General features: G+C 34.3%; 1 protein-coding gene across 2 annotated transcripts in view; it reads right to left on the reverse strand.

The window, feature by feature from the left end:
• The window catches only part of LOC144965327 (S phase cyclin A-associated protein in the endoplasmic reticulum-like), an 88,856-nt gene that overhangs the window by 61,003 nt on the left and 922 nt on the right, over positions 1-26,931 (reverse strand). For both annotated transcript variants that reach the window (XM_078900561.1, XM_078900560.1), the window contains exons 2-19: positions 22,597-22,720; positions 19,584-19,840; positions 19,260-19,363; positions 19,004-19,090; positions 17,273-17,466; positions 15,971-16,425; positions 15,340-15,507; positions 14,649-14,721; positions 14,006-14,129; positions 11,967-12,078; positions 11,601-11,741; positions 7,583-7,684; positions 7,088-7,284; positions 6,542-6,623; positions 6,101-6,259; positions 3,968-4,069; positions 966-1,096; positions 39-104 (exon numbers count right to left, since the gene is read on the reverse strand). In XM_078900561.1, coding sequence (XP_078756687.1) covers positions 39-104; positions 966-1,096; positions 3,968-4,069; positions 6,101-6,259; positions 6,542-6,623; positions 7,088-7,284; positions 7,583-7,684; positions 11,601-11,741; positions 11,967-12,078; positions 14,006-14,129; positions 14,649-14,721; positions 15,340-15,507; positions 15,971-16,425; positions 17,273-17,466; positions 19,004-19,090; positions 19,260-19,363; positions 19,584-19,840; positions 22,597-22,720 — 2,678 coding nt within the window. The remainder of the gene's footprint in view (positions 1-38; positions 105-965; positions 1,097-3,967; positions 4,070-6,100; positions 6,260-6,541; positions 6,624-7,087; positions 7,285-7,582; positions 7,685-11,600; positions 11,742-11,966; positions 12,079-14,005; positions 14,130-14,648; positions 14,722-15,339; positions 15,508-15,970; positions 16,426-17,272; positions 17,467-19,003; positions 19,091-19,259; positions 19,364-19,583; positions 19,841-22,596; positions 22,721-26,931) is intronic.

Here is a 26,931-nt window from a genome sequence, read left to right on the forward strand (position 1 = left end):
AGATAAAGCAAAAAAATTCCATTGATGAAATTACTTACTTGGTTTTATAATTTGAATCGACCATAAGCTGTTTGTTCAGCATCACAGACTCATATTCTTGACCCCTGTAATCAAGATAAAATAAATGAAATTGTTGAATAGAAAAAGATGAACATTCGTGTATATTATTTTTAAAGAATTATGTCCTTTTTTAAAAATTTAAATGCTTTATTTCATTTTCTGGTGGATAAATGAAGAAAGTCTGAGTTTCTAAAAAAGAAGTTTGAAAAGGCTTGAGACACTTTAAGACCATTGTCATTGCCTTCAAAAAGGAAGAAGAAAAAAAAGATTATAGATTAGATTTATTAACACAAGCAAAGTTTACTTTCAAGCACTTAAGAAAAGAATAGATAAAACAAAAAGGTGGACAAGAAGAGCCAAGTGGCAACCTGACCATGTACCTCGTGGAAGATCAAAATTTCCATTTTTTCCAATTCCAAAAGTGATATTAAAGCAGATGGAGACACACACACACACACACACATATATGCAGAGAAGGTTAAATGAAAAGAAATAAAAGCATCAAAGTACAGCCTTCAACTCCTGAGTCAACTTTAAATAAGTAATAAAGAGTCTATATGGGTTGACAAAAAGAAGTATTCATTCCCATTAAACAAAAGTAAATATGCCCATTTATGGTTCCACAATGCTAGCTGGTACATTTTTACTCCCCCCAGCATGCTATCAAAATTTCCTTACATACACAGTACATTTCAGCAACCTTTTTGTTCATCTGACACTGGGTGATTAATATCTGAATGGCACAACACCACGATCAAACTTTATTATTATTGTCACTACTCTAGCCTCTGACTACACCCAATGTCAATTGACTTTGCTACAAAATTAAGCACAGTGGCTACTCAATTCAATGTTACACATGTGACAGTGAGCATGAATGCCAAGATTTGCTGACAAACACTCACTTGCTGACCATCCTATTCCTCAGTTTCTTGCACCTCTTCTTCAGTGACTTGATTCTCTCTTTTTCTGTCACGATCTTGGGATGGTTGCTGTTGTCTGGAACATCTATGATGTGTTTCAGATTAAAGTTTTCCTGGAAAACACAAGACACAATCAAGTTTTGATTTAGATGAGAAGGGGAAAAAATTACAACTTCAAAAACTCACCAATCATGGATTAACACACAAACAAAAAGACTTGTTAAAAAGAAAAACGAACTGTATGTATCTGAAGGCCAAAAATCCCAACTCTGAAGCAGCAAAAGACGACTTCAAAAAGATCAAAGCGGAAACTCAAAAGAGAATTCCGTAGAGCCCACAGAAGGTATGTTGATGGGAGCAACAACAAAAAAATAACTGGTCGCATATCAAAAGTAAAAACAGATACAAAAGTGGAATTGATACACTCAAAGACAATAACGGAACATTTCAATAAAAAAATTAAGGCAAGTAAATTGAATGACCAGTTTGCTTCAGTTTTCTTCAATCGAACAATAACAAAGAATCATATTTCACAAGACAAAGACAATTTGGACATACCTATAATGGAGAACATCAAAATATCAGAGAGAGGTGTCGCAAAACTTCTAAATGCAATTAAAGAACACAAAGCAACTGGTCCTGATGATATACCAGGAAAATTAATGAAAAACTGCTCAGACGAACCAGCACCTATATTGACATGCTTTTCCAGAGTTCACTTAGTCAAGGGAAAGTAAATGATGATTGGAAAAAAGATAAAATAACACTGATTTACGAAAAAGGAGAAAAAACTAAAGCAGGGAAAATAGGCCAGTATCTATTATATCAAGTACCAATAAAATACTGGAACACGTCATATTTTCTAACATTATGAATCATATAGAGGTCAACAAAATTTTAACAGAATCACAAAATGATTTTAGGAAAAAAAGGTCATGTGAAACAACTAATCACAACAATCAATGACCTAGCAGAAAACAAATAAAAAATTACAAAATGATGCCATTTTGTTAGACTTCAGCAAAGCTTTTGACAAAGTCCACCATCATACATTGTCATTGAAATTATGGAGATAAATACCAAAAAAACAAAAAACATTTCAATGGATTATGCCCTTCATAACCAATCGAAGACAGGTAGTTGTCGTGGATGGTGAGTCATCAGAGTCAGCCCAAGTGGTGTCTGGTGTTCCTCAGGACACAGTTCTCGGCTCCCTCCTATTCTTAATCTACATTAATGATATGACAGAAAGACTTACACCAGGAACCCGACTGAGATTGTTTGCAAATGACAGCCTTCTATATCGGACAATAAGAACTGAATGTGACACAGAAATTCTTCGAGCCGATCTAGATAGTTTACAAATAGAAAATAACATGGAATTCCATCCTCAGAAGTGCCAGAAGAATTGGGCAAGGCGAAATATCTATTTTGTTTTTTGTTTTTAAAGGTTTTAAGGCGCTTGCAACACATTAAGGTCATATCAGCGCCAGTAAGAAGGAAGAAAATGGGATAGTAAAAAGTTCTAGAATTACAATTAAAGCACAAAAGAAAAGGTGAGACAAAGGGGAATTGGTTCAAATAGGGAACAGATGTAGATTCCAAGAGCACACCGTCAAAGTACTTAGTTTGAGATCACCTCAAAGTCTCATCCAGACACAAACACAGGTCCCAACTAAGAGGAATACACTGAAATGTTTACAAATCATATAATATAATATGTAAACTAAACATAATACAATGCATAACTGAGAGATGATTTACAAGGAAAAAAATATCATCTCCCAAGACTATAACTATACATTCGACTGTTTCCCTCCCAGAAAAGGAACCCCGGCAATGGTCAGGACAAAACTAAGTAATCTCATTCCAAGACAATAACAGGAAACAATTGGAAAACGGGTATGGGGGAATAGAAGACCCAGCATGTACCTCCCTGCCCACTATGGGAGGTCAGGATCCCCACCCAGGCGAAATATCTAGGAGTAACAATAACTAACAAACTAAATTGGAAAGATCATGCTACAAACATATGCAAAAAAGCAAATTCCACCTTAGGATTCCTCAGAGGAAACATATGACAGTGCTAAAGTGCTACAAAGCCTTTGTTCGACCTACACTAGAATATAGTAGCTCTGTCTGGGACCCTCACCACAAATCAGAAATCCAAGAAATCGAACAAATACAAAACAGAGCAGTGAAATTTATAGATCAAAACAACAAAGCTAAAAAACATGAATGTTGATTTAGATCTTGAACAGCAACAACAGTGAAGAAAGAGTGACAAAGTAACAATATTTTGCAAAGGCCTAAACGCCAAAGTCAAATTACCCCTTGGTGATATTCAACAAAATAAGAGGAAGACATCCAAGTTTATGGTTCCCCACTAAAGAGTGGATACCCACTTATACTAATTCACCATTGACATTGAGACAGTGGAATAGTGGAATCTCCAATTAAAGAAAAATACTGTGGTCTGTCGAATCTTCAAAATTTGAAGTTACAGACTTAAAAAGGAAGAAGAAGAAGAAACAAATCTATTTTTACAGAAGATTAGGGACAATAAACCATTAAAAGAGGAGATGGATAAGATAAGACATACTTTATTAATCTTTTGAGATTTAAAATTCACTATCACAACTGTTTATATAGAGTCGATCATATTCTTCCTATACAATAGTGAGATAAACATTCAAAATATAGGCCTGAATAACAAACAATTATTAAATGTACATTTTTATAAACAAATCTCTGTTAAAAAATAAAAGCAATAAAAACATTGTAATGGTGAGTTAATTTGATTATAAGCTATCACCGAGGGAAATATCAATTTGCACTCCTTAGATTCACATCACAAATGTGTAAAATGAACACTTCTTGAATGGTCAATTAGATAACATTCCAGTATATTTTTTAACATTAGGATGGAAGGGGGGGGGGGGGGGGGGGGGTTATCATCATTTAATAAACTCTTGGTTCCTTACAATCTCTTCCTTCCTCATTTCCATTCCTGAGTTATGATCTTTCAATGCTTGTTGATGTTTCTTTCCTCTGAGGTGACTCAATAAATAAACTTCTGATGAAATCTAGAAAGGAAAATAAATAAAATCGAAAATTTCATTTAATATAACTACATTATCAAACTGAAAATATCTCATTCATTAAAACCACTCAGTCTTAGAGAGCAGGAACTTCTATAAATGATATATTAAGAGGTTGGGGAATGAACACGTCATATCTCTTGACAACAATTAAATAAAGTTATCTTTTACCTTTACTTAAATTACAGATTTTTTGACAAATTCAAATCAATCCATACACAAAATCTCCATTTTAGCATACAAAGTACTTTAGTAATATGACAACAGCTTTAATTTAACCTCATCAAGTATGGTATTTCTAATGTCTTGGTAACATTAAAAGTATTGCCTTGCACACTCAGCAATCTATAAGTATTCCTTGGTAAAACTAAAATTCAAGTATTTTTCAAAGCATGTTCTAGCTATCAGCCAAGGGATTTTGTAGTATTGTATGGATGTTTCTGTTAAAGTTCTGAGTAATTGAAAGTTTTAGAAGATGTACAAACATATTATTTGACAAAAAAATTGAAAAAGTTTGTATATATAGTACAAACAAAATATTTTGTTTGTATTGCATTTATGAAATTCACATATTTGACTGGATTGGTTAGGGAAGCATATTTCTTTTAAGCAAAGTTTTAAAATTACTTAATTCATAAAATTAACTTGTACAGAATATATTTTAAATAGGCATCAAATTTTTCAAATTTCTTCAGTGATAAAATTTCAAAAATCTGTGCATCTTTTGACCCAGGAGCTCAACCCACACATGCTCCCTTCTATGGGACACCCTCGATTTCTTGGAACTAGCCACACCTGAGGAAGTACAAACAATTATTCTCGCCAGTCCTTTAAAGCCATGTGATTTGGATCCTCTACTCACCTACCTTCTTAAATCCTGTATTGATGTCCTTGAATTACCTATAACAAATATTTTCTCCATCAGAGTGTATTTCCTAATCTGTACAAAAAAGCCATTGATCCATTGACCCTTTTTAAAAAATCAATTCTTGATGAAAAGAATTTAGTAATTACCGACCCGTTTCAAATCTTACTTTTATCTCTAAAATTTTGGAAAAAATTGTTTTATCCAGATTATTGCATCATATTGATTTAAACAACTTAAATGTAACATTCCAAGCAGCTTACAAAGCTTGCCACAGTACAGAAACTGCCCATTAAAAAAACCTTTTGAGCCACGAAGATGATAAGAAAGTTTGTCTGCTAACTGCGACATTCGACATCATCGACCATATGATTTTATTGAAAGACAAGAAATCACTTTACATTGTATCAAAGGAACAGAAACAAGATGTCAAAATTAATTAATGCTTTTCCAGAGAAACCCCTCTTCTATATGGTGTATCCCAGGGCTCTGCTCTTGGTCCTGTTTTATTTACTATATATACACTCTACCGTTGTTGCAAATTTTCACAGAGCATGACATGCAATTTCACCTTTACACCGACGTAAAGTACAATTGTACAAAGGTACAATTAGATATTTTATTGAATTTCCCTAAACATATAACTAAAACAGAAAGATGTATAGAGGCAGTTAAAGATTGGATGAATTTAAACAAACTAAAAAATGATAAGAAAACTAGAGGTTATGCTCTGTGGAAATTTCAAAGATAATGGCTGTAAAGTCACACAACCCTCTGTTGTTCTGAACATAAATGGGCACAATGTAAAATCTATGAATGTTGTAAAAAATTTAGGTGTACTTTTCGAGAGTGATCTGTCTATGTTTAACAGGTTTCTAATCTTTGTAAATCCTTGAACTATCAACTTAAAAGAATTTCATCTATCCGTAACTACCAAACTCTTGATGCAACCAAAACACTTGTCACAACACTGATTCCATCTTGACTGGATTATTGTAGTTCTCTACTTTTTGGCATAATCTGTGATTAAATTTCAAAAATCCAGATAATTCAAAACAGTGCTGCAAGATTGGTAATAAAACAAAAAATACTTGTGCATTTCGATTATACCCTAGTTGAGAGTTCAATTTATATAACAAGAGAAATCTTACCAAAGTATTACAAATAACACAGATTTTGTTGTGGTCATATGGTGTAAGTTTAGGTGCATCATTGTGGTCCTCTGTTGAGTGCTTCATCACGCTCATCTCAAAAGCACGACCTCTAATCTGTTGTAAGTATTCCTCATGTCTTTGATTGGTTTCATCTTGCTAATAAGAAATAATGAAAGAAAACTGCAATCAATAGATTTCAAAAATTTATCATTCTTAAATATACAGACTTTGTGCTTTTAAAATAGTTGATTCATCCATCTCATCTGTACCAAAAAAAAAAAAAAATTTCTATATACAACATATTAATATTTAAGAACTTATATTCGGATAGATAAAAAGGTAACATAAATAAAATCAACTCATGGACATGAAAAAGACAGTTTTATTTTAGATTGTGCTATAGATAATTAAAAAATGAGGAATTGCATTTCAGCTTACTTTTTGTTGAATTTTCTTCTGCAATTCTTGTTTTTGAGCTTCTTGTTGTGCATTGAGAGCAGCGATTCTTTCTTCTCTTTCTCTATGATAATACAAACATGTGACATGTTAATTCAAAAGAAATGATGTGCATAGGGGACAAAAGCAATTGAATTGACCCATTTTTCTCATACAGTCAAGTTTTAGGAAAGATATGAGAGAGAGAGAGAGAGAGAGAGAGAGAGAGAGAGAGAGAGAGAGAGAGAGAGAAAAAAAAAAAAAAAGAGAGAGAGAGAGAGAGAGAGAGAGAGAGAGAGAGAGAGAGAGAGAGAGAGAGAGAGAGAGAGAGAGAGAGAGAGAAATATATATATATATATATAAATGACCCGTTCTTCAACATTATTATAACCTGAACCAAATACTCTGCTCAAGTACCACTACTATAACAAAGAATGGCCCTTCATCTGCCACTTCGAAGAAAATTTTAATGAAACTCAGAGGTTTCCATATAACTGTGTCATGAAAAAAATTTTCTCAGGCGACATAAATATTGATATAAAAACTAACCTTCCCTTCACCCTGACAGCCTCTCGTCTCTCTTTCTCTTTTTCTTGCTGTTGGAATTCAATCCTTGCATCTCTCTGCTTCCGCTTCTCTTGCATGCTGATCAATCTGGCCTTTCTGTCAGCCTCTAATGCTTTCCTTCTTTCTTCCACAGCTGCTTCTTTGGCCTGCTTCTCTTCTAACCTTCTTTGTCTCTCTTCCTGTTGGCAAGGATAATAAGGGTGACAAATTTCAATTCAACCGATAAAAATGAATTCTAGTTTAACTAGTCGTTTAGGTATCATGTCTCTTTATATAATGAAGAGAATCAAATCTACTTAGACAATTAAAAAACATTATTTTTTTGCCTTACAGTCAATTTACAACTTTTGTAGTTTGAAGGAGGCTAAATAATCCCTTTATTAAAATATCATGCTTCTACTATAATTTTTTTTTACTTGCATGACTACTTATTAATAAAACATAAAAATTGAAAGGGTAAACTGCTTGTGCTCTCACCGCTATTTCTTGAAGTCTGGCATCAGATTCTTGGTATTTGGACATGATTTCATGACGTCTATTCTGGGCTTCTAAGCTGTTGATGAATGCTATCTCATTTGCCTGTATAAAAGTAAATAAAAATGTATAAAAGCATATTTATTTTATTTACCTTATAAATTAATATTAACACAATAAAATTAACTTTTACTTTTTATTACTTACCTAGTTATCATTCAGTTAGATTTAAGAGTTAAGAGCTGTATTAAAATAGCAAAGCCCATTCCTGGTGCAGATTGCAACAGTGGCCATCAACCTATAAAATGTGGTCTTAGATTAAAGCTGAAAATGATTAAGACTTCGAACCAAGAGCCAAAACAACAAATTGATATACTAAGACAAGATGCTCCAACCGTGGAAAAATACAAAGATGCTGTGAAACAAAAACTGGAAGACCTGATTCCAACAGAAGATATTGACAAGCACTGGAATGATATATCCAAGTGTGTCAAGGAGCCCATGGAAGACATCTTCCTAGTAAGACCACGTGAAATGAAGCTAAAATGGATGACAAATAAAATGCTTTAAAAAATAGACGAAAGGAGCAAATTAAAGAGAAACAGCATGGAATATAAAAATGCCAATGAAATCATAAAAAGGAGTGCAGAGAAGCAAAGGAACGCTTCATTGATGAAGAATGCAAGAAAATAGAAAATCAAAAACACTCTCACACAAAGCTCTTACATGATTCGATTGCAAAGTTAACTGGAAGAAAAAAGTTTATCACCAAAGTCATTTGCTTAAGAGGTGCAAATGGAAACATAGTCATGAACAACGATGCAACTTATGCCCCCCCCCCCCCCCCCCCCCCCAAGTTTTGCCAGAGAACGGTAGAGGTACAACAATCATGAGAGATGAGATAGTCTGCTTGCAAAGAAATGAAGAAAGGAAACGCCATTGGACAGAATAACATTTCAATTGAGCATTTGGATGCACTGGGCGATGTCAGAATAGACATACTGACAAAAGTGTTTAATATGATCTACAACAAAGGCATCTTACCAAATGAGTTGACACGGTCCGTCTCCAGAAATAAAGCAGGTGCATTAGATTGTGATCAACACCACACGATCAGCATAATGAGCCAGATCACAAAGATCCTCCTATGCAACATAATGAAAAGAATGAGGAATAAGATTCCACCTGAGATTGGTCAGGAACAATTCGGGTTCGTGAAAATCAAAGGTACTGTGAATGCCATCTTCACATAAAAAACAATATTACAAAGGTCTATTGAGAAACAAAAAAGCTTCGTGGACTGTTCAAAAGCTTCGTGGACTGTTCAAAAGCCTTCGACTCGATTTAACATAAAGACATTTTTTAAGTACTCACATCCATTAGAATAGAGCATGATGACCTCTACCCTGTGAAAAATTTGTACTGGAACCAACAGCACATGTAAGATTGGACAATGAGACCTCAGATTATTTTAATATTAAAAAAGGAGTGAGACAAAGATGTGTTTTATCGCCAGACCTTTTCAACACGTATACTGATAGAATATTCTGTGAAATTGAAGAAGTACCAGTCATCTGTGTTAGAGATGAGAATTTGACTAGCCTGAGGTATGCAGACGATGCAGTTCTTATGGCTTATACACCAGAAAACCCTCAGATCATACTCGACAAATAAGTGGCTGGTAGCAAAGCAAAGGGACTTTTGCTGAACGTCAAGAAAACCGAGAGCATGGTTGTTAACAAACAAAACAAAGATCTATCTTTTCACCTCACCAGCAAAGTGGAAATCATCAAACAAGTTAAAGTGCAACCATCACAAACAACGCTAGAGATTTTTTAGAAATAAAGCAAAGAATAGCGATCGCCAAATACACCTTCCAAAATCTAAGACCAGTCATCTCTGCCACCAATATTAAATCAAATTCTGTTGTTTCTCCTCTACGCATCTGAAACCTGGACTCTAGACAAGGAATGTCAAAACCACCTCGAGGTTTTCGAAATGTGGTTGTACAGAAGATTGCTAAACATCAAATGGTCAGATAAAATAACAAATGTAGAAGTTTTGTATAGAATAAGGAAACCCATCCAAATTGTGAAAACCATAAGAAAAAGGCAAACAGTCTTTTTTGGCCATGTGTGGCAATATGGGCACATTGAAAGCCTAACACCAGAGCTGTCAACCCCATCTGATGAGAATTGGTACAATGGGACCTCAAAATGGGGGAGATTTCATAAAAATGGGTACAATCCTGAAATCGACGGGAACTAACCATTGTGAAAGTAAGAGAATGACTCTGAACAAAGAAACTCGGCCAAAAAGTAAAAGCTTGAAACAGACTTCCGGGCTAACGATGAATATTCGCTTTCATGATATCGGACTAAACAGTTCACTATAGAATAATAGAGCAATGAATTGGTATCGAATACAAATTTGAACGATCCAGCAAGCTTAAGATAACAGCGATACGAGCATCCGGGCTATTACAACTAAAGAAAACTGAAGTGACTCCGTACACTGAAAATGGGTACAATCTTGGGGGAAAAGCGTACAAGCGTATAAACACTAAAATTGCGTACAATTCCGTATTTTCTAAGGTAGGTTGGCAGCTCTGCTAACACTCAGTGGCTACATAGAGGGAAAAAGAGCTCATGGTCATCAGAGGTTGACATTTTTTACCGGTTTGTGTCCATAGAAGCACAGGCCATGGAAAAGTAAATAAGTTATCAATCGTGAATGACATGCTGGTGGAAAAAAGTAGGATATGATGGGAGTCAAACATAAGGAACATATTTATCTAATATGTTTCAGTCAATCACACTCCCCTCAAATTATTTCATAAGCATATCTTTTTTTTTCACTGGTTTAGAAAAAAAATAGTAAGAGCTTCCAAGAATATTCCAAGAACCTGTGAAACCCTCTCACCTGCTTTAGAGAGACATTGAGACAATTTCTAAACTTCGTAAAAAGAAAGAAAGAAAGAGAGAGAGAGAGAGAGAGAGAGAGAGAGAGAGAGAGAGAGAGAGAGAGAGAGAGAGAGAGAGAGAGAGAGAGAGAGAGAGAGAGAGAGAGAGAGAGAGAGAGAGAGAGAGAGAGAGAGAGAGAGGGAGAGAGAGAGAGAGGGAGAGAGGGAGAAAAAAAACATCTTCTTAAACAGAAATACAGTATTAGTATTATCCTTAATAAGGAAACCACCTGCCCCCACAAAATCATCAGGACCGTGGTAAATTGTTGATATAAGCGTTTTGTTGATATTTCAGTGAAATGAAAGGGAAACTTGGTGGCCCTTAAAATTTTCACTTAATTTGACTTTGAAAAGTCAGTAATTGTGGTTTGATTTTGAAGACCAGAAATCATTTTATATGTCCTCAGCATTAGCAATGATGTCAAATAAGGAAGCGCCTTCAGAAAGATGTTATGCAAAGCAGCATATTATCTTGATAGCTGCTATAGCAGCTTCCCATAAATGTCAGCCAGAAGTTGAAGTTGTGTATGGGTGGATTTTCCTTTTCATTGCCATTATCAAGCAAAAACTGATAGCTTTTCATAATCACCACACAGACTTATTAATTTGTTGATTGGCCGATAATCTCTCGATTTCATTGGCTGAATTGGTCCTATTCCCATTCTCGCATTTTCTTTGGCTGTTATTTTATCCCACGATAGGTTATCTGCATTTTCATTGCCTATTGAATTTTATCCCACAGCAGGATATTATAAATTGTATTATTATTTGTTTTTCTAGACCAATTATTACCAATATTATAGATCACCCCCCCCCCCCCAAAAAAAAAACCCAAAAAAAACCAGAACTTTGACACCATGTTAATATAAGTGTTGATTCATCTGCTCTGAACAGTATTTAATCTATTTTCACTAATGGCAAGTGCAACACCTTTTCAGTAATTTAGTACCACCAAACACCCACTTATTTATTTTGTACACTTTCTTGAAATTGGTTTTTACAATTTGATTTTAAGAAGCAAGCATTATTTCCTTGAGAAAAGGAAAAATCAATTCTTACCTTTGCTTCTTCTTCATGAGCTTTCCTTGCCTTCAATTTCAATTGGGATTGACGTTTCTCTTCTGCACGCTCTAGTTTATGTTTTAACAAAGTTTTTCCTTGCCGCATTAATTCCTCCTTGTAAGTTCTCACTTCAGCAACCTGCAAAAAAAATTGTTGGCACTTGTGTTACACTGTTAAGTACAATGTGTAATACTAATTATCAAAATGCAGCTAAAGCAAGATTCAACAATAATGTTTTCAGGATTTAACAGTCAGTACTTGTTCTTTTTTTTTTTTTTTTTATAGCTTTAAAAGGGAAAAACTGAAAGGGATAATGAATTACAAAAAGAAAATAAAAACAAATAAATCTTCTGATCCTGTAACCTTTTTAGATAGGTCCCTCAACCTCTCGGCTTTCTCTTGCATCAGTTTCTCCCTGAGTTCTTGAGCTTTGGCCTGTTTCTCTTCATGACGTCTCCTTGATTCAGTTGGTGATCTTGGAAGAAACAAAATTGTTCTTTTTTTATTCAAGGAAAAATATAGAATTAATCATCCAATGAATTTTGATTATTCTTTGAAAATGTCTACAACAAGCACATGCACTCAATTGTCTTTACATTCTTAAAATTAATAAGTTAAGAAATCAAAAAGTGAACAATTTTTATAGAAGAATGTTGAGGAGTTGTTGCAAGACATTTCAAGTGAGTATCGTTGATGAAGTGATGGAATCTTTTATCCAAAATAAATCACTCAGTGCCTGATCATAATATTGACTTCATAAAACTTTTGAAGAAAAAAAATAAGATAGTTGGGAGGGGGGATGAAAGCTGAAGTTTTAGAGAAAAATAAATAAATGTTTTTTAAAAATGATAGTAAGACAAAAATTAACATTTGAAGGATGCATCTTTTGCCTTAAATTATTATTTATTTAAGTTTCAACACAGCCGTTTTATCTCAAAAAATTAAAAAGGAAAGAAAACAAGCAAAATGTAGTCTTAGTTGTTTGGAGAGAAAGATAAAGAGAAAAAATTAGACCTGTAAATGAGCTCTATAAAAATTGACTGAGACTGAAACTGAACCTCACTGAAACTCGTCGTAGCGTATCAGAAAAATCCAAAGAATCGAGATGAATAGTCAACAGCAAGCTCACTTGAGCAAAACAATGGCAGAAAACTAATTTACGTGGGAATTAATTAGGCTACTTACAATTGTTTCGTATAATTAGGTACCCACATCAGTGAAGAAACAGTCAACCAGTTTGTTTACAACGTGAGGCAATCGAGATGTGCTTGTAGCAATCATATAACTTTCGATTTGCCTTCATAACGCACTTCCGGCTTTCGCATTAAACTTTTTCATACTTTCAGGTTCTACCAAGTAAATGTGGTCAATTTTGGCTTAGACGAAACAGTGAAATTTATCGTTCAGCAGTTCAATTAAAATTGGCTACCATTGGGATCACAACAGGTTTGGAAAGTGAAAAGATAATTTCACGAAGGCTGTGTGAAAATAGACTGGGGTGTGTTCAGACACGGCAATTCTAAGAAGCGTCGCTTAGCCTTGGCAATATATCCATCGTAAATAAAAACAGCTCTTGAGCTATGCGTAGCGCTGTGGAACATTCCTAATTACTTCACGGTCATTCGACTCCCATTCATGAATTCTTTCTTTCTTTTTCATTTCTTTCTTTCCTTTTGAAAAATATTTGAATTTGACAATTGACTGATTTCAGTTAATTGACTGAGAATTTACAGGTCTAGTAAATGTGACTCTTCCATTTAATCTAGGGGAATTTCCAAGCAAATTTTTCTCTATTTATGTTTCATTTTAGAATAATATAGCTTTGTTTTTTTATTTTTGTTTTTTTTATTTTATCTCTCTCCTTTATTTCAAATATAACTTTGAAATGAATCCTTCGTCTCCCGTCCTTTCTCTCTCTTAAGTACTCATTAACACCCTACGGCTACTATGTGCAAAATGTTTAGCCAAGGCCTAAGAGACCAGAGTTTTGAGACAATTGTCAAGGACCAGCGTGGCTCAGCGATGCGGTCTTTACTTCTTACCCGGGAGGTCTCGAGTTCGATCACCCACCGTTGCGCTGTGTGACTGTGTGACCTTGAGCAAGTTACCTCACCCTAGCTCAATTTGCGGCGCTGTACTGCGGCTGATGCCTGGGTTATTCCAGTCTTGCCTTGGAATAGACCCTAGAGAAAAATTTCCCCTATGGGATGAATAAAGGGAATTTTTTAAACAGCATTAGACTGTGCTATTGAAAAGATACTGTACTCTTTTCTGACAAAAGAGCATTTAGACAATCACCATGCAATTGTATAAATAGTAAAGGTCGAAGTGACAGATTTAAATTCTGAACAAAAATCTTAAAACATTTTCATAATTTTTCTCAGCTGGATCACTATTATCACCTTTTTCTTGATGGAGACGACAATTTTTCATGCATATGAACACCATGTCCTGGAGTCCTTCTGAGTTCATCTGCCTCTATCACAAGGTCTCCCCAAGACTTCATACTTGTCTGGCTCATCTCAGCTATGAAATAAATATAATGCAGATTCATATTTGTCCCGAGAAGTAAAGATCTTTTACAAAAAGTGTATTTGCACATTCCTATTGATTGTTTTGATGTTTTTAATCATAATTACTCAATGTTATAAGTGGGTATTAGTGTATATTTTTATTTGTGTATGAGTATGAGTAAGCAAATGTTTATTCATTAAAATAATTGGGCAGAAGAGAAGAGATTTTTCAATCATTTTTGCACCAACACTGTAGTCAGCAACTATCTTGTTTTGGTTTGTTCATTTTTATATTGGCCTATTATTTTTAACTCACTCAAGTTTAAAGAATGAAAATCGAATAAATTTGTTTGATTTTCAATCATAGTAAACTCGAGAGAGTTAAAACAATACCAACTGGCTTTGGCTCATACATTTGCATGTTCTGTTAGAAATCATTTGCGCTAGAAATATAAATATATCACCACAAAATAATGTTCCTTTTAGAAAATTTGTTTCTTTTAATGTGGGCTTTATCTCTAAAAAAAAATACCTTCATGTGCAGCCTCCAAAGATTCCCAATCAGTGATGGCTATGCTGGAAGATTCCACTGAACTATTTGTAGTCTAGAGCAGGAAAAGAAAAATTAGTGAAAATCAGAACAACGTGCTTTGTGTTCCTATTTAGGATCTTCCACTCCCTAAATATGACACTCAAAATAAATCCTGACTATCAAATATCAAAATTACCCCAAAAAAATAATCAAGAGTAATTTTCTCAGTATAGTAATAAAATAAATAACCAAATAAATATAAATAAATATATATATCAATAACTAGATAAATAAATAACCAAAACAATTATCACTAAATCTAAAATCTCCAAGACTGGAAACAAAATTAGCAAGTGAATTTAACGATTCGTTACAAGAAAATAATTTCCTACCACACAGAAAATATTAACATTTTTAATTTTATTAATTTATGATATGATACTTTTACTTGACTAAATTTTTTGAATACTGTGTATACTTAATATATCTGTTCAAATTTCTTATTTATTGTAAAATATGTAACACAATCAATCCTTACTTGGATAATAAAAATATCTTTTAACTTAACTCATCAAAATTAGAGATAGAAAAAAAAAGAGATACTGTTTATATTAAAATAAACAACTTTAAAATTGTTTCATGTCGAAACGTAAATCTTAAGAAACAAACACCAAAATCTTTTACAACTCACAGCCAGATCACTGACAGCATCAATGTATTCAACTTGAGAATTCTGTTCTCTTGCCAACTCTTTCAACCAGCTCTCCTCTTCTTGTTCTGCATAAGCCAAGGCTTTCCTCTGGGCCTTCTCAAGTTCACTACTCAACTGAATTTCTTCATCCAGAGCTCGATCAATGTCCTTTTATTCAAAGATAAAATGAGGAAAACATGAAAAAATAAAAGTATATCATTTTTCATGAATCTAAAACATTTATAAAAAATGATCAATATCATGACACATGTAAGTCATGACAATATAAATCGAAATAGTGCATACTTAAATTTTTTTTAACTCAAACGTTCTACATCTATGAGGAAGTGGGTTGGGGTGGGTGGGGCAAAGGAAAAACAAAGAGAGCACTCCATAATAAAAAAGACTTGAATGAGGAATGACGAACTAAAAAATCGATTTGCTACAGAAAATACAAAATTTTTGGGTTGCATATTTATTAGGTTAGTAAAGATTTCAATTGTGCATGTTCCTGTGCCATTTTTAAAACAAATTACATGACAAGTAAATTAATCAATGCAAATGTATATATTGTTGTTGTTGAAAGAAGAGGGATGGGGGGGGGGGGGGGGGGGGGGGGCTTTCAACTTACATTCTGCAACTGGAGTTCCAAAGAATCTTTCAAGGACAATGCTAGTGGTGATTCTCCATTTGGAGTGACAGCAGCATTTACATCCAAACTGTCATCAACTATCACAGATAATACACCATTGTTGGGATCACTCGATTGGGTAATATGTACATTATTAGTGACTTTATGACTGTTGCTAGGAATATTTTCCTTCTCATTGTCTTTAATAACATCTTTGCCATTCTCACTATCTCCAGACGTTGAAGTTAGATCTTTTTCAGAAATCGACTGTTGTGCTTTAGGGGGTGTTTTAGTTGCCTTGCCTTGATCAGGTGATGATAGAGAACGCATCAAATTACGTTTAGCACTGCTAGTGGGAGCTGCCAGGTTTTCTGTTGATTTTTGACTAGGAGACTGTCTTGCTCTCACTCTTCCTCTCTGTACCTTTTCCCACCCTTCATCCTCAAGGGTGTCTTCTAAATACAAAAATATCAAGGTAAAAAAAAAATATTTTAAATTATATTATACAAGCTATCATAATATGGCCTACCTGTTGATAACAATGAAGGAATATTGGGACCTTATGCTACAATAAAACATATCAACTAAAGAGTTGCGCAAATGCAGAAATAATGTTTTAAAATTCTTATGATCACAAAATGAATAAGAAGACAATTGAAAAATAAATATTGTTAAACAGATTTTAGGTAATTTATACTTCAACAGTGACAACTCTATTTCATTATCCAATATATATATTTAAAAAGTCCTTCGGAAATCAAGTCAAATCCCATCTTGTCCCAGATGAAATTAAGAAATATTTTTACACTAACAAGTAGCTTACTTTGTGGTCCAGTTTCATCATTGCTACTTTTAAATCCAAACACTGGAATAGTAAAGTTTTTCTTGTCCGCCAAATGTCTGAATTTATACTATGACTGACCTTATCCTTGTGTGGAATTATAAGGAATTTTTTCAGACCCCATATCCATCCCCATTATAATTACAGTCTGGGTCTAAATCAGATCTGGCAGAAAACACTTTGAGATAAACCCACTCTATGCAAAACATGAGAAAATAAGTGATGTCTATTTCATGCTAAAGGTACAAGGATAGAACCATTTCTATGGGGTCAGTGGTGTTTCAATTAGAGAGAAGGGCATCAAATGACAGCATAATGTTTGCAAAATGCAAATTGTTGCAAGATTCCTTCCCATATGAAAAGTAACTTGCAACATGACAATGAAGGGGGGAGGGGGCAGGAAGATCAAAATAATACAATACTGCATAGAGAATTAGCAAAAGTACTAAAAATCTACCAACCCATTGACACTTCTGGTTTTATGTTCACTTCAGGAGTAGGAAGCTGGTCATCACCAGACTTTGTTGGAGTTTTCAGTTTAGCACCCGTAATATTGATTGAAGGTTGAGGATGACTAGAGTTGAAGTCAATTGCTCTGGCACCACGAACTTTGTCAGCCCAACTATGACCAGATCTCTCCAAATTTGTTTTAACTCTGTAACAGAAATATGGTTTCACATTTGAATTCTTATTACAAATCACTGCCAGTTATAAACAATTTTGAAATATAGACGATTACCAGATTCTTAATTCCAATTAAAATTTTTTTTTTTTTTAAAGGGCGTTTTTGACAGAGATATCGGCACTTTTATAGGTTAAATGATTTAAAGTGATATAAACATCAATCACTCGACATTAAACAGGCCAATAAATGATTGGTGAAAAAATTGTCTGAACTTTTTGAACACACAAAAATAGACTAACAGGGCAAAAATATGGATTAATTAATAAACACAACATAGATATGACACATCAATTGACGAGTCAAATCATGTCACTTTCCCCAACTCATTCATAATACAATAAGCAGGCCGATATTTTATGGTACCAAAAAATATAAAAAATCCCAATTATTTGAGAGAGTACACACATTTCTGGTCCCAGGTCTGAGTTAGTTGTAAGATGAAAGGAAGAGAACAATTCCTACCTCTTTGAAGGACATGTATCTAGTGCTTGACACGAGAAGCTGCTTTATATTTGCTCCTGTTTGTGTTAAATTTTTAAGCTGATTCTTTCATTTATTTGGATTAATTCTTGAAGAAGAAGAAGAAGAAGAAGAAGAAGAAGAAGAAGAAGAAGAAGAAGAAGAAGAAGAAGAAGAAGAAGAAGAAGAAGAAGAAGAAGAAGAAAGAAAAAAAAAAAGAGGAGGAGGAGGAGGAAGAGCAGGAGGAGGAGGAGGAGGTGTGGTCATGTGTGAAGGAGGAAAAAGAGAAAAATTGAAACGATCACGTTCATGAGGAAAGAAAACTTCCACTGAGAACAGTCAATTACCTTTCGAAGAAAAATATATATTTTGAAGAAAAATATTTATTTCGCATTATTTTTTTCTGGTTGACATTCAAACTGGAACAAAGAAAGCATAGGGAAGGAAATAACCAGTCGGAATAATGTGTATGCGTCTGTAGCAAAATAGAGAGAAATGGTCTGATCCGACACATGCTGTGTGTATTAGTTGATTACTGACTATGCGTATGTTTGACGACAAGACACTGTCACCAACTCTCGTCTGTGGCAGTGAATACATCCATGTCTAGGGGAACGTGTAGGTGGAATGATAATATACCTAGCTGACTACAGTTGTTTTGTCTTTGACACGACAAATAAAAAGTCTTCTTTTTAATTATAATGTCAGCGTTCGAAACGGAATAAAAACTGATTTTTTGGAGGCATGAAATAAAACTCTTTTATTTTCTTTTTTTGTTGGTTCTGTTTTTTGATGTTATGAATTTTATTTTTACTTTTAATTATTTTTTTTTTAAATGTCAGCACTTAACAGAATATATCGAACAAAATAGCATTGTTGGAAATCCAACAATAGTCGGAAGATTTATATGCCTGATTAAAGGACAATTAGCTTTGCAGGTAATGCTTCAGTAATATTAATAGATGAAGAATTTACATACGAACACACGTTTCCACAACTATATATTCTAAACACAGAAAACAACTTTCTCTTCAAAATATGAACTTACTGAGCTGAGGCATAACCAGGACCAGGAGAACTGGGACCATGTTTGTTTGGTGACATTTTTCTCACCTCCCAAGCCACAGCAGACGGCCTGAAAAAAGGAGTAAATTTTTTCAAAGTGTTTTTTTTTTTTCTTTTTCTTTTTTCCAATAATTATTCAATCATTTGGCAATGCCAATTGAAACTTTCTTGCTTCTCTTTTTTAAAAAAGTAAACAAAACTTTACTCATACTCAAAGCCATGTTTACATTCTTGCTTACCTGTCACCTTCTTTGGCAGAATCTTCATATGCTTTCATCATATTTAAAGTTTCAATCAAGGCTTTAAAATCTTTGGTGCTCTGTTCCAACATCATTATCACCTCCTGAAAAAAAGGGGTGTTTTAAAACTAATTGGCACAGATATATTTAAAAACAACTATTTTATACCAGAAACTCACAATGTTTTACAATTTCAAAGCAAGAAACAAAACTACTGTCAGGAAAATAAAATTCTTTTTTTGACCAGGGTAAAAAATGACCACATTGATTACTTAGCAAAGTCAATGTCTAATAATCTCGTGGCTATGGTCCTTACTATCTCACCTTACATTCAACAATGCTTTCATCTTGTTCACATGTTTGATATATCGCATCAACAGCCCGCTGAAAGTTGTCAAACATGTATTTCCAATAGCGAGCGCGAAGATCATTTTTCTTACTACCAACATCAGACCTCGGTGACTTCCCCATTTCAGATGAAGATCTATGTCGATATCTCGATCCTGGTGGTGGAGTTACATGTGAGTGGGATCTTGTAGTTGAGTTTGGACGACGGGAAGAGTTGGCAACAGATGTTATGACTGAATCAAATAAAAAAGAAAAGTAATCAAATCAAATACAAATATATTGAATTTAGGACATAATTATATCTTTAAAACAAACAATTGAGAGAAAGTTTTCAATAAATTGTAATGGTCAACGATAGTATTAATTTAGATATAAAATATAAATATGATGTTTAAATTGAAACAGATTAAATAGGAAAGATGAATATGCCTAAAGTTGTCAGTTGTTCCAAATCGCATCTATTCTAATGGGGATAATGGCTACAGATTACCAGTAATGTCAGTGAAGGATATCTGTTTGTGCGATTTATCTGCATGAAATCAAAATTTGGCTCCATGCTCTATGAAGAATAAATAAAGTAGCAAAGAGAAGAGTATGTTTGGTGAATCCACGGAACAAGGCTCCCACAATTTCATCAGAAAAAAAAAAATTCCAGACCTTTTCAAGTCCAAATATGTACTATAGAGAGCCAAAATAAGTAGGATTTTGATAAAAATTTGTACAATCCTTCAAGTACTATAATTAGTGCTAAATCCAGAGACGCCAACTTTAAATTTGGCTCACAGGAATTTCAAACACCGCTCGGAGGAATTTCATTGCCGAAAGAGGAATTTCCACACACAAGAAAAGGGAATTGGGATGGAATTTGGAATTGTGTTTATATATTGTATCGATCTAAAAAGATAACTTATTAGAACTATATTATTATGATATATAAACATAATGCCAAATACAATCCCAAAGTTTCCTTATTTCAAATGAAGTAAAGCTCCAAAATTATAGTACTGGTGGTAGTGATGATAATGTGATGTTGGTGGATGTAGTAGTAGTGATGATGACGATGTGTTAGTGGTTGTTGTAGTAGTAGTAGTAGTAGTAGTAGTAGTAGTAGTAGTAGTAGTGATGATAATGTGGTAGTGGTGGTGGTTGTAGTTGTAGTAGTTGTGGTAGTGATGATGATGTGGTGGTGGTGGTTGTAGTAGTAGAAGAAGAAGGAGTAGTAGTAATAGTAGTAGTAGTAGTAGTAGTAGTAGTTGTAATAGTAGTAGTAGTAGTAGTAGTAGTAGTAGTAGTAGTAGTTGTGACGGTGGTTGTAGTAGTAGTAGTGGTAATGATGATTATGTGGTGGTGGTTGTAGCAGTAGTAGTGGTAGTGATGATGATGTGGTGGTGATGGTTGTAGTAGGAGTGGTAGTCATGATGATGAGGTGGTAGTGGTGGTTGAAGTAGCAGTGGTAGTGATGATGATGTGGTGGTGATGGTTGTAGTAGTAGTGGTCATGATGTTGATGTGGTGGTGGTGGTTGTAGTAGTAGTGATGATGATGTGGTGGTGGTTGTAGTAGTAGTAATGGTAGTGGTGATTATATGGTGGTAATGGTAGTGATGATGATGTGGTGGTGGCAGCTGTAGAAGTAGTAGTGCTAGTGATGATGATGTGGTGGTGGTTGTAGTAGTGCAGTAGTAATGATGATGATGTGATGGTTTGTGGTGGTTGTCGTGGTAGTCATAGTGATGATTAAATAACCACAAAGTCGGTTTTTGGTTTAAACAAACTTTATTATAAACCAATGACCATCATATCTGGAATGGTGGAACAAAAGGAAAGTAATAAGTATAACTGGAATTGTAGTAGTAGTGGTAGTGATGATGTAGTGGTGGTGGTGGTTGTGGTTGTGGTTTCTAGTAGTAGTTGTAGTGATATGCGGTGGTGGTCGTTGTAGTTGTACTGGTAGTGATGATAATGTGGTGGTGGTTGTAGTAGTAGTGGTAGTGATGATGATGTGGTGGTGATAGTAGTAGTAGTAGTGGTAATGATGATGATGTGGTGGTGGTGGTTGTACTAGTAGTAGTAGTGATGATGTGATGATGGGGGTTGTAGTAGGGGAAGGGGGGTATCCTTGGAACAATTTGACCTCACCAGAATTTGACGGAAGTTGCCTGTAACCCATAAATTTTTGCTCCAGACTGGATTTTTTTTCCGGACGATGGCCAATTAGACCATACTACTAATACTATAGCTGATATTTAAATTAATGAATAAACTTACTCTTTATAGACTCATTGACTTCCATAAACGATGTATAAATCTGATATGATCCAGCAAGATATTATGTTTTGAACTCGATATATGAACTTCTAGGTCAAGAAACAGATTAAATTGTTTAAGCACACAAAAAGAGTGTTTGATTGTTAAAAATGCTTAAATAATAGAAATTGAATAATGAGCGAAAATGCGTAAGAACGCGCATCTTTTACCAAGGTTGGCATGGCACCAGTGTGATTATTATGTGATTGTGTTTGCAGTAGTGGTGGTAGTGAAGATGATGATGATGGTGTGGTGAACAAATTCCTGACCATTTCCAGACCCATCTACTGACCCAAATGAGTTAATTCCTGACCCTTTTCCCCGACCTGAGAAGAAAATTATCAAATCCCCAACCTTTTCCCAATTTCCCGACCTTGTGGGAACCCTGTTGGAACTGTGCTGAACAAATAATTATCTAAGTCACCCCTTCCTCTATTACACCAATGCCTGAATATAAATAGACGCATGTCATGTATTCGCTGCCAATTTGATCCTTGACAACATCACCATTTTGTTATCCTTTTGGTGATTCACAAGCAGGTGAAGCAATCAACGAATATATGCTTAAATGGAAGCATTCAATCCATCACTAGTTAATCGACTACTTGTTTTACTGCATGTGACTATTTTACAAAGATGAGAAACATGGCAGTGAAACTAGATTTTACTGTGATCCCTACTTACCCGTAGTCCTGGTATCTGTTGAGTTTTCAGACAAGGGTACGCTGTACTGGACAAGATTCCTAGCAGTTCGACCCTCCTCCTGAACTATCTTGCGCACATGATCAAAACCACTCATCTTGTTTGCCTGGAACACAATGAAACTTCATTTTTATAACAATTTCGCAAATCCCTTAGCTCCTTACAATGTGTGATTTGATCTATTTTCTAAGAATGTAAAAAAAAAACAGAAAGTGAAATGGATTTTTTAGCGGTCGAAAGCCAGACTGGTCAGCAGATTCTTACTGCTAAGACAAAATAAATCCCTTCTAAAGTTAATTTAAAAAAATTTTAATAAGAAAAAAGGAAATAAGACCAATAAACTTGATAGTATTGATAGTGAGACAGTCAATGGATGGCGAGTAAGCTCTAGACTGAAAAACCTAGCAGATTAATTAAGGCAGGAATGCAGTTTAACCTTTAACCTATCGAAGTGACTACTATTTCATTTCTTCAAACGCCCTGGAAAATAAACTTGAAATTACAGAGTTGTACTTTTGTGGCAATGCAACATCAAAGCCAATTGAAAACTTTATAAGTACAAAGGGAAATTCTATGAAAATGTCAACCGAAGGGGTGTTTTACAAATTCTTAAGAAAATATTAAAATTTGGTACCAATTTGTTGGAAAATCATTCAGGATTATGAATATAAGGATATTTCGTGCATATTTGTGGTACAGGATGCTTTTTGTTTGAAGAACGAAAAGAATATTTTCTCAATATTATAAATCTTGCAACTTCTACAAAATTATAGCCACCTTTGCTGTTGTTTATTGATATTAAAACAATTATAAGTATCAGAAACCTATATAAACATTCAAATTTACGATTTTATTGAAATGTTGTCCTCATCGGTCGTTTTAATGACCTTGGGAAATTGTTGTCAGTCCGTTACCATTAAAACAGTATTTTTTCATCTACGAAAGATGTGATTGTTGTACAGACTCACTATTTCAGATTTTCTGTTCTTACATGAATGGCTTTAGCACTGTAAGATAATTTTTCAAGAAATTTATCTTTTTAGGTACTTTTCTTGGGTCACGGACTGACATTTTTTAGGGTAACAGACTGACAGTAACAGACTGACTAATTCTATTTTAATTCAAAGACAATATATAAAAGTTGTTCTTTAAGTCTCAAGAGTAATGTCCACTCCAATGTGTTTCAACTGATCAGGCAGCCATTTTATAAACATTTGGATCATAAAATTTCAAACACTGGTCTTCAACATCAAGCCTGCTATTTTGCAATAGGTAAGTTGAACCTTTTAAAGCTTGTGAATCTTTTGATAACTTGAAGATTTTTGCTATGTTTGAATTGAGGGAAAAACACTGTTTATTGTTCTATAATATCCTTATGACAATGGAGCCAGTAGTAGTCTTCTGTTAAAGGGATAAGAAGCCCTGGGAGAAAAAAAAAAAAGAAATCAAACATTTAAATTAATGTGAAAAACTTTGAGTCACCGAGGCTTTAAATGTAGTGGGTCAGCAAGCTGTTTAGCTGTGTATAATGTCAATATTTTAGTTGTTACAAAGTAATGTGATACAAGTTAGAAATGAGTTTTATTTTCTTAGTTTTGCTGTATTATTTTTAAGAAAACAAGATTTGCTTTTATTCCGATTTGACTTTCATAGCTTATGATGTAATTTCGCTCAATTTTCTTTATTCACAGGTTCAAGATGCCTACTTTATCCATGGTTCAAATTATCAAGAAAGACTGAAAACTGATGGGCATTACATTGTTAAGGAAAAAGATAGGCAACAAAAGCAGGAGTCTCAAAGAAAACTTGAAAGTGATTGTAAAGGACGCTTAAAAGAAATAACAGGATTTTTCAATCAAAATGGAAAAAAAAAGAGAAAAGCCGATCAATCTACAACTCCAAAAGAAAGTAAACCAAGCACACCTAAATCCACATCTGCCTCACATTTCAGCACAGGAAAGTAAAATACTGAATTCAACTCTGAGTGTCTACAATCCTCCCAAAAACTTTTTAAAAAATTAAACTATGCCTGTACTGCATAGGGCATCCAATCCATCAACCAATGGTTTTTTCAATATTTTAATCATGGAAATGGGCTTTCAAGATGAAATAAAATAATTTTATCGAAAATTTCTATTTGGACAAGTACTCCTCTTGGCGAGCACCAAGGGAAAAAGATTTCATAATTGTGAGAGATGAAAAAAGAGAAGGACGAAAATTCAAAAAAGTCTCCTGTAAAAAACCCTGAAAAAGAGGTTGTCGATTGTTAGTGAATTTCATCCAGGAATCAAAATTGGCTTAACTCTTTAAGATTCAACCCGACAAAAACCGACAACGGCATAATATTCATGGGCGGGGTAGCCAAAACTGGCCTCAGTAAGTAAAATCCAATCGTTGTGAAGAAAATGACAGGCCTGTCACTGTCGCAGGATGTTTTCAGCTTTGATTTTTATAGATTTGCCGACAGAAAATAAAATATGTTGTAGAATAATTTATAACTCCCTTATTTGTGGGGCGATTTTGTCATTCGTGGTATAAATTTTATTGTAATAAAGAGATAGGAACTTCAAAGTTATTTTTTCTGATGCGAAATTATTACTTTGTAATTTTAGCACGAAGAAAAGTAGTTGGTAAATAAATTTGTTAAACCTCTTTGATCTACCGCCACCGTCCATTCGTGTAGAATTGTGAGACGTCTCAAAGTCTTCGACCAATCACAGGCTATCTATCCAGATGGCTGAAACAACGCTTCTCGCCGTCCATGTATTACGCTATTGTTATGCAAGGAATATAACACCTTTTTGAGTAGGCCAAAAAGCTAAAATCTAAAAGTTAAAAAAATAATTCTGAGGAATTTGAAAGTCACATTGTTGAAATCTGCTTGAAAAAAGAAAAACATTGGTCCTTATTTCAGAAAAATCGGTTGAAAACCAACTGTTTTACGAATAAATTTGATTTTAAAAATTGCTTTTGTTTATTTTAGCTTTTTTTAGCAACTTTTTTATTTATCGGCCAATTTTCTTGGTTTTTATATCATTGATTATATCTCAATGAGACGAGATCAGTGATATACTTTGTTTGTTTCAAATATAACTAGAACATAATTTGGCTTTTATACCTATCAACCATGCCTGGATAATTTATTCAACAACGTGGTGATTGTGACGCAACTATGCGATGAGCGTCTTCCACTGTTTCAGCGATGACTCAATGTATTGTTGACAGCTGTTGACACGTGAGCTGTCAGAACGACCAATCGTTGAAGGGTCAAGATGCTCAATAGCCAATCGTTCTTCAATGAAAAAACTTAAGAACTCACGAGAACAAAAGTTTGAAATGTGGTGATGGACGGACCTATGAAATCGTTTCTGGGCGGAGTTTAGTCATGAGTGACCGTAGAAAACGAAAAGGCAACTGCAGATATCAAAGGGTAGGCTTATATCATCAAAGGATGTCTACATGATTGACATGGCCATATAGGGAACTCATTATCTACTCCCCCAAAAAGAATCTGAACACGAGAGGGTTAAGTTTATTTTGCTCCCTCAGAACCTCAGAATGTACTTCTAAGAGAAATCCCACAATCTGCATAGGAAAATTGTAATTGTAACAATCAAGGATAAAATGGTCCAAATGAAATTTTTGAAGATCTTTCTCAGATCTTATAACTGGCTTTCTAGTCAAATGCAGATGAGGAAGAGATTGACTGCCAATACTATCGACCAGTTTGCTGTGACGTCATGGCCTATTGACAATTCCTAAGCTTGAGGAATCAAGATGAAATACAGAATAAAAATTAAGCTTCAAAAATAAGTACCAAAAGAATGTTAAACCTTCCCCAGTTTTAAAGTCCAATCTTATCTACATTTGTTTTGTTTTTTTGAAAAATTAATTTCATAGTTGAAATAAAGTTCCCGTTTGACTTTGACAGAATATATTTCAACTCTACGAATCATTATTTCATTATTTAATTTTTTAAAAAGCAAAGTTGGGATTGAGGTAATCAGATGTCACCCATCGAGTTACTCACCATGCCCAATGTAGCTTGATATCCATATAAGGAAGACTATTGGTTTGATCAATCACACTGGGTATTCAGTGTTGCTCATTAATTACATATGTGTTCTTTGCTCTGGATTTTATGTAGTAACATATTTCTGAGTAATAAAATTCAGAGGTGTCTGTCCGTTACCATCCATTTGTCAGTCCATTACCGAAACTTTTTCAAAGACTGCAGATTCAAATTTTGGACAATCTTTTAAATATTGCTAGTGGGTTGTAGAACAACATCTCGTGGTTACTTCTATAAAAGTAAAA

The sequence above is a fragment of the Berghia stephanieae genome, chromosome 2 (genome assembly GCF_034508935.2).
Source record: "Berghia stephanieae isolate SIO BIC M18660-M18661 chromosome 2, UCSD_Bste_1.3, whole genome shotgun sequence".
Classification (NCBI taxonomy): domain Eukaryota; kingdom Metazoa; phylum Mollusca; class Gastropoda; order Nudibranchia; family Aeolidiidae; genus Berghia; species Berghia stephanieae.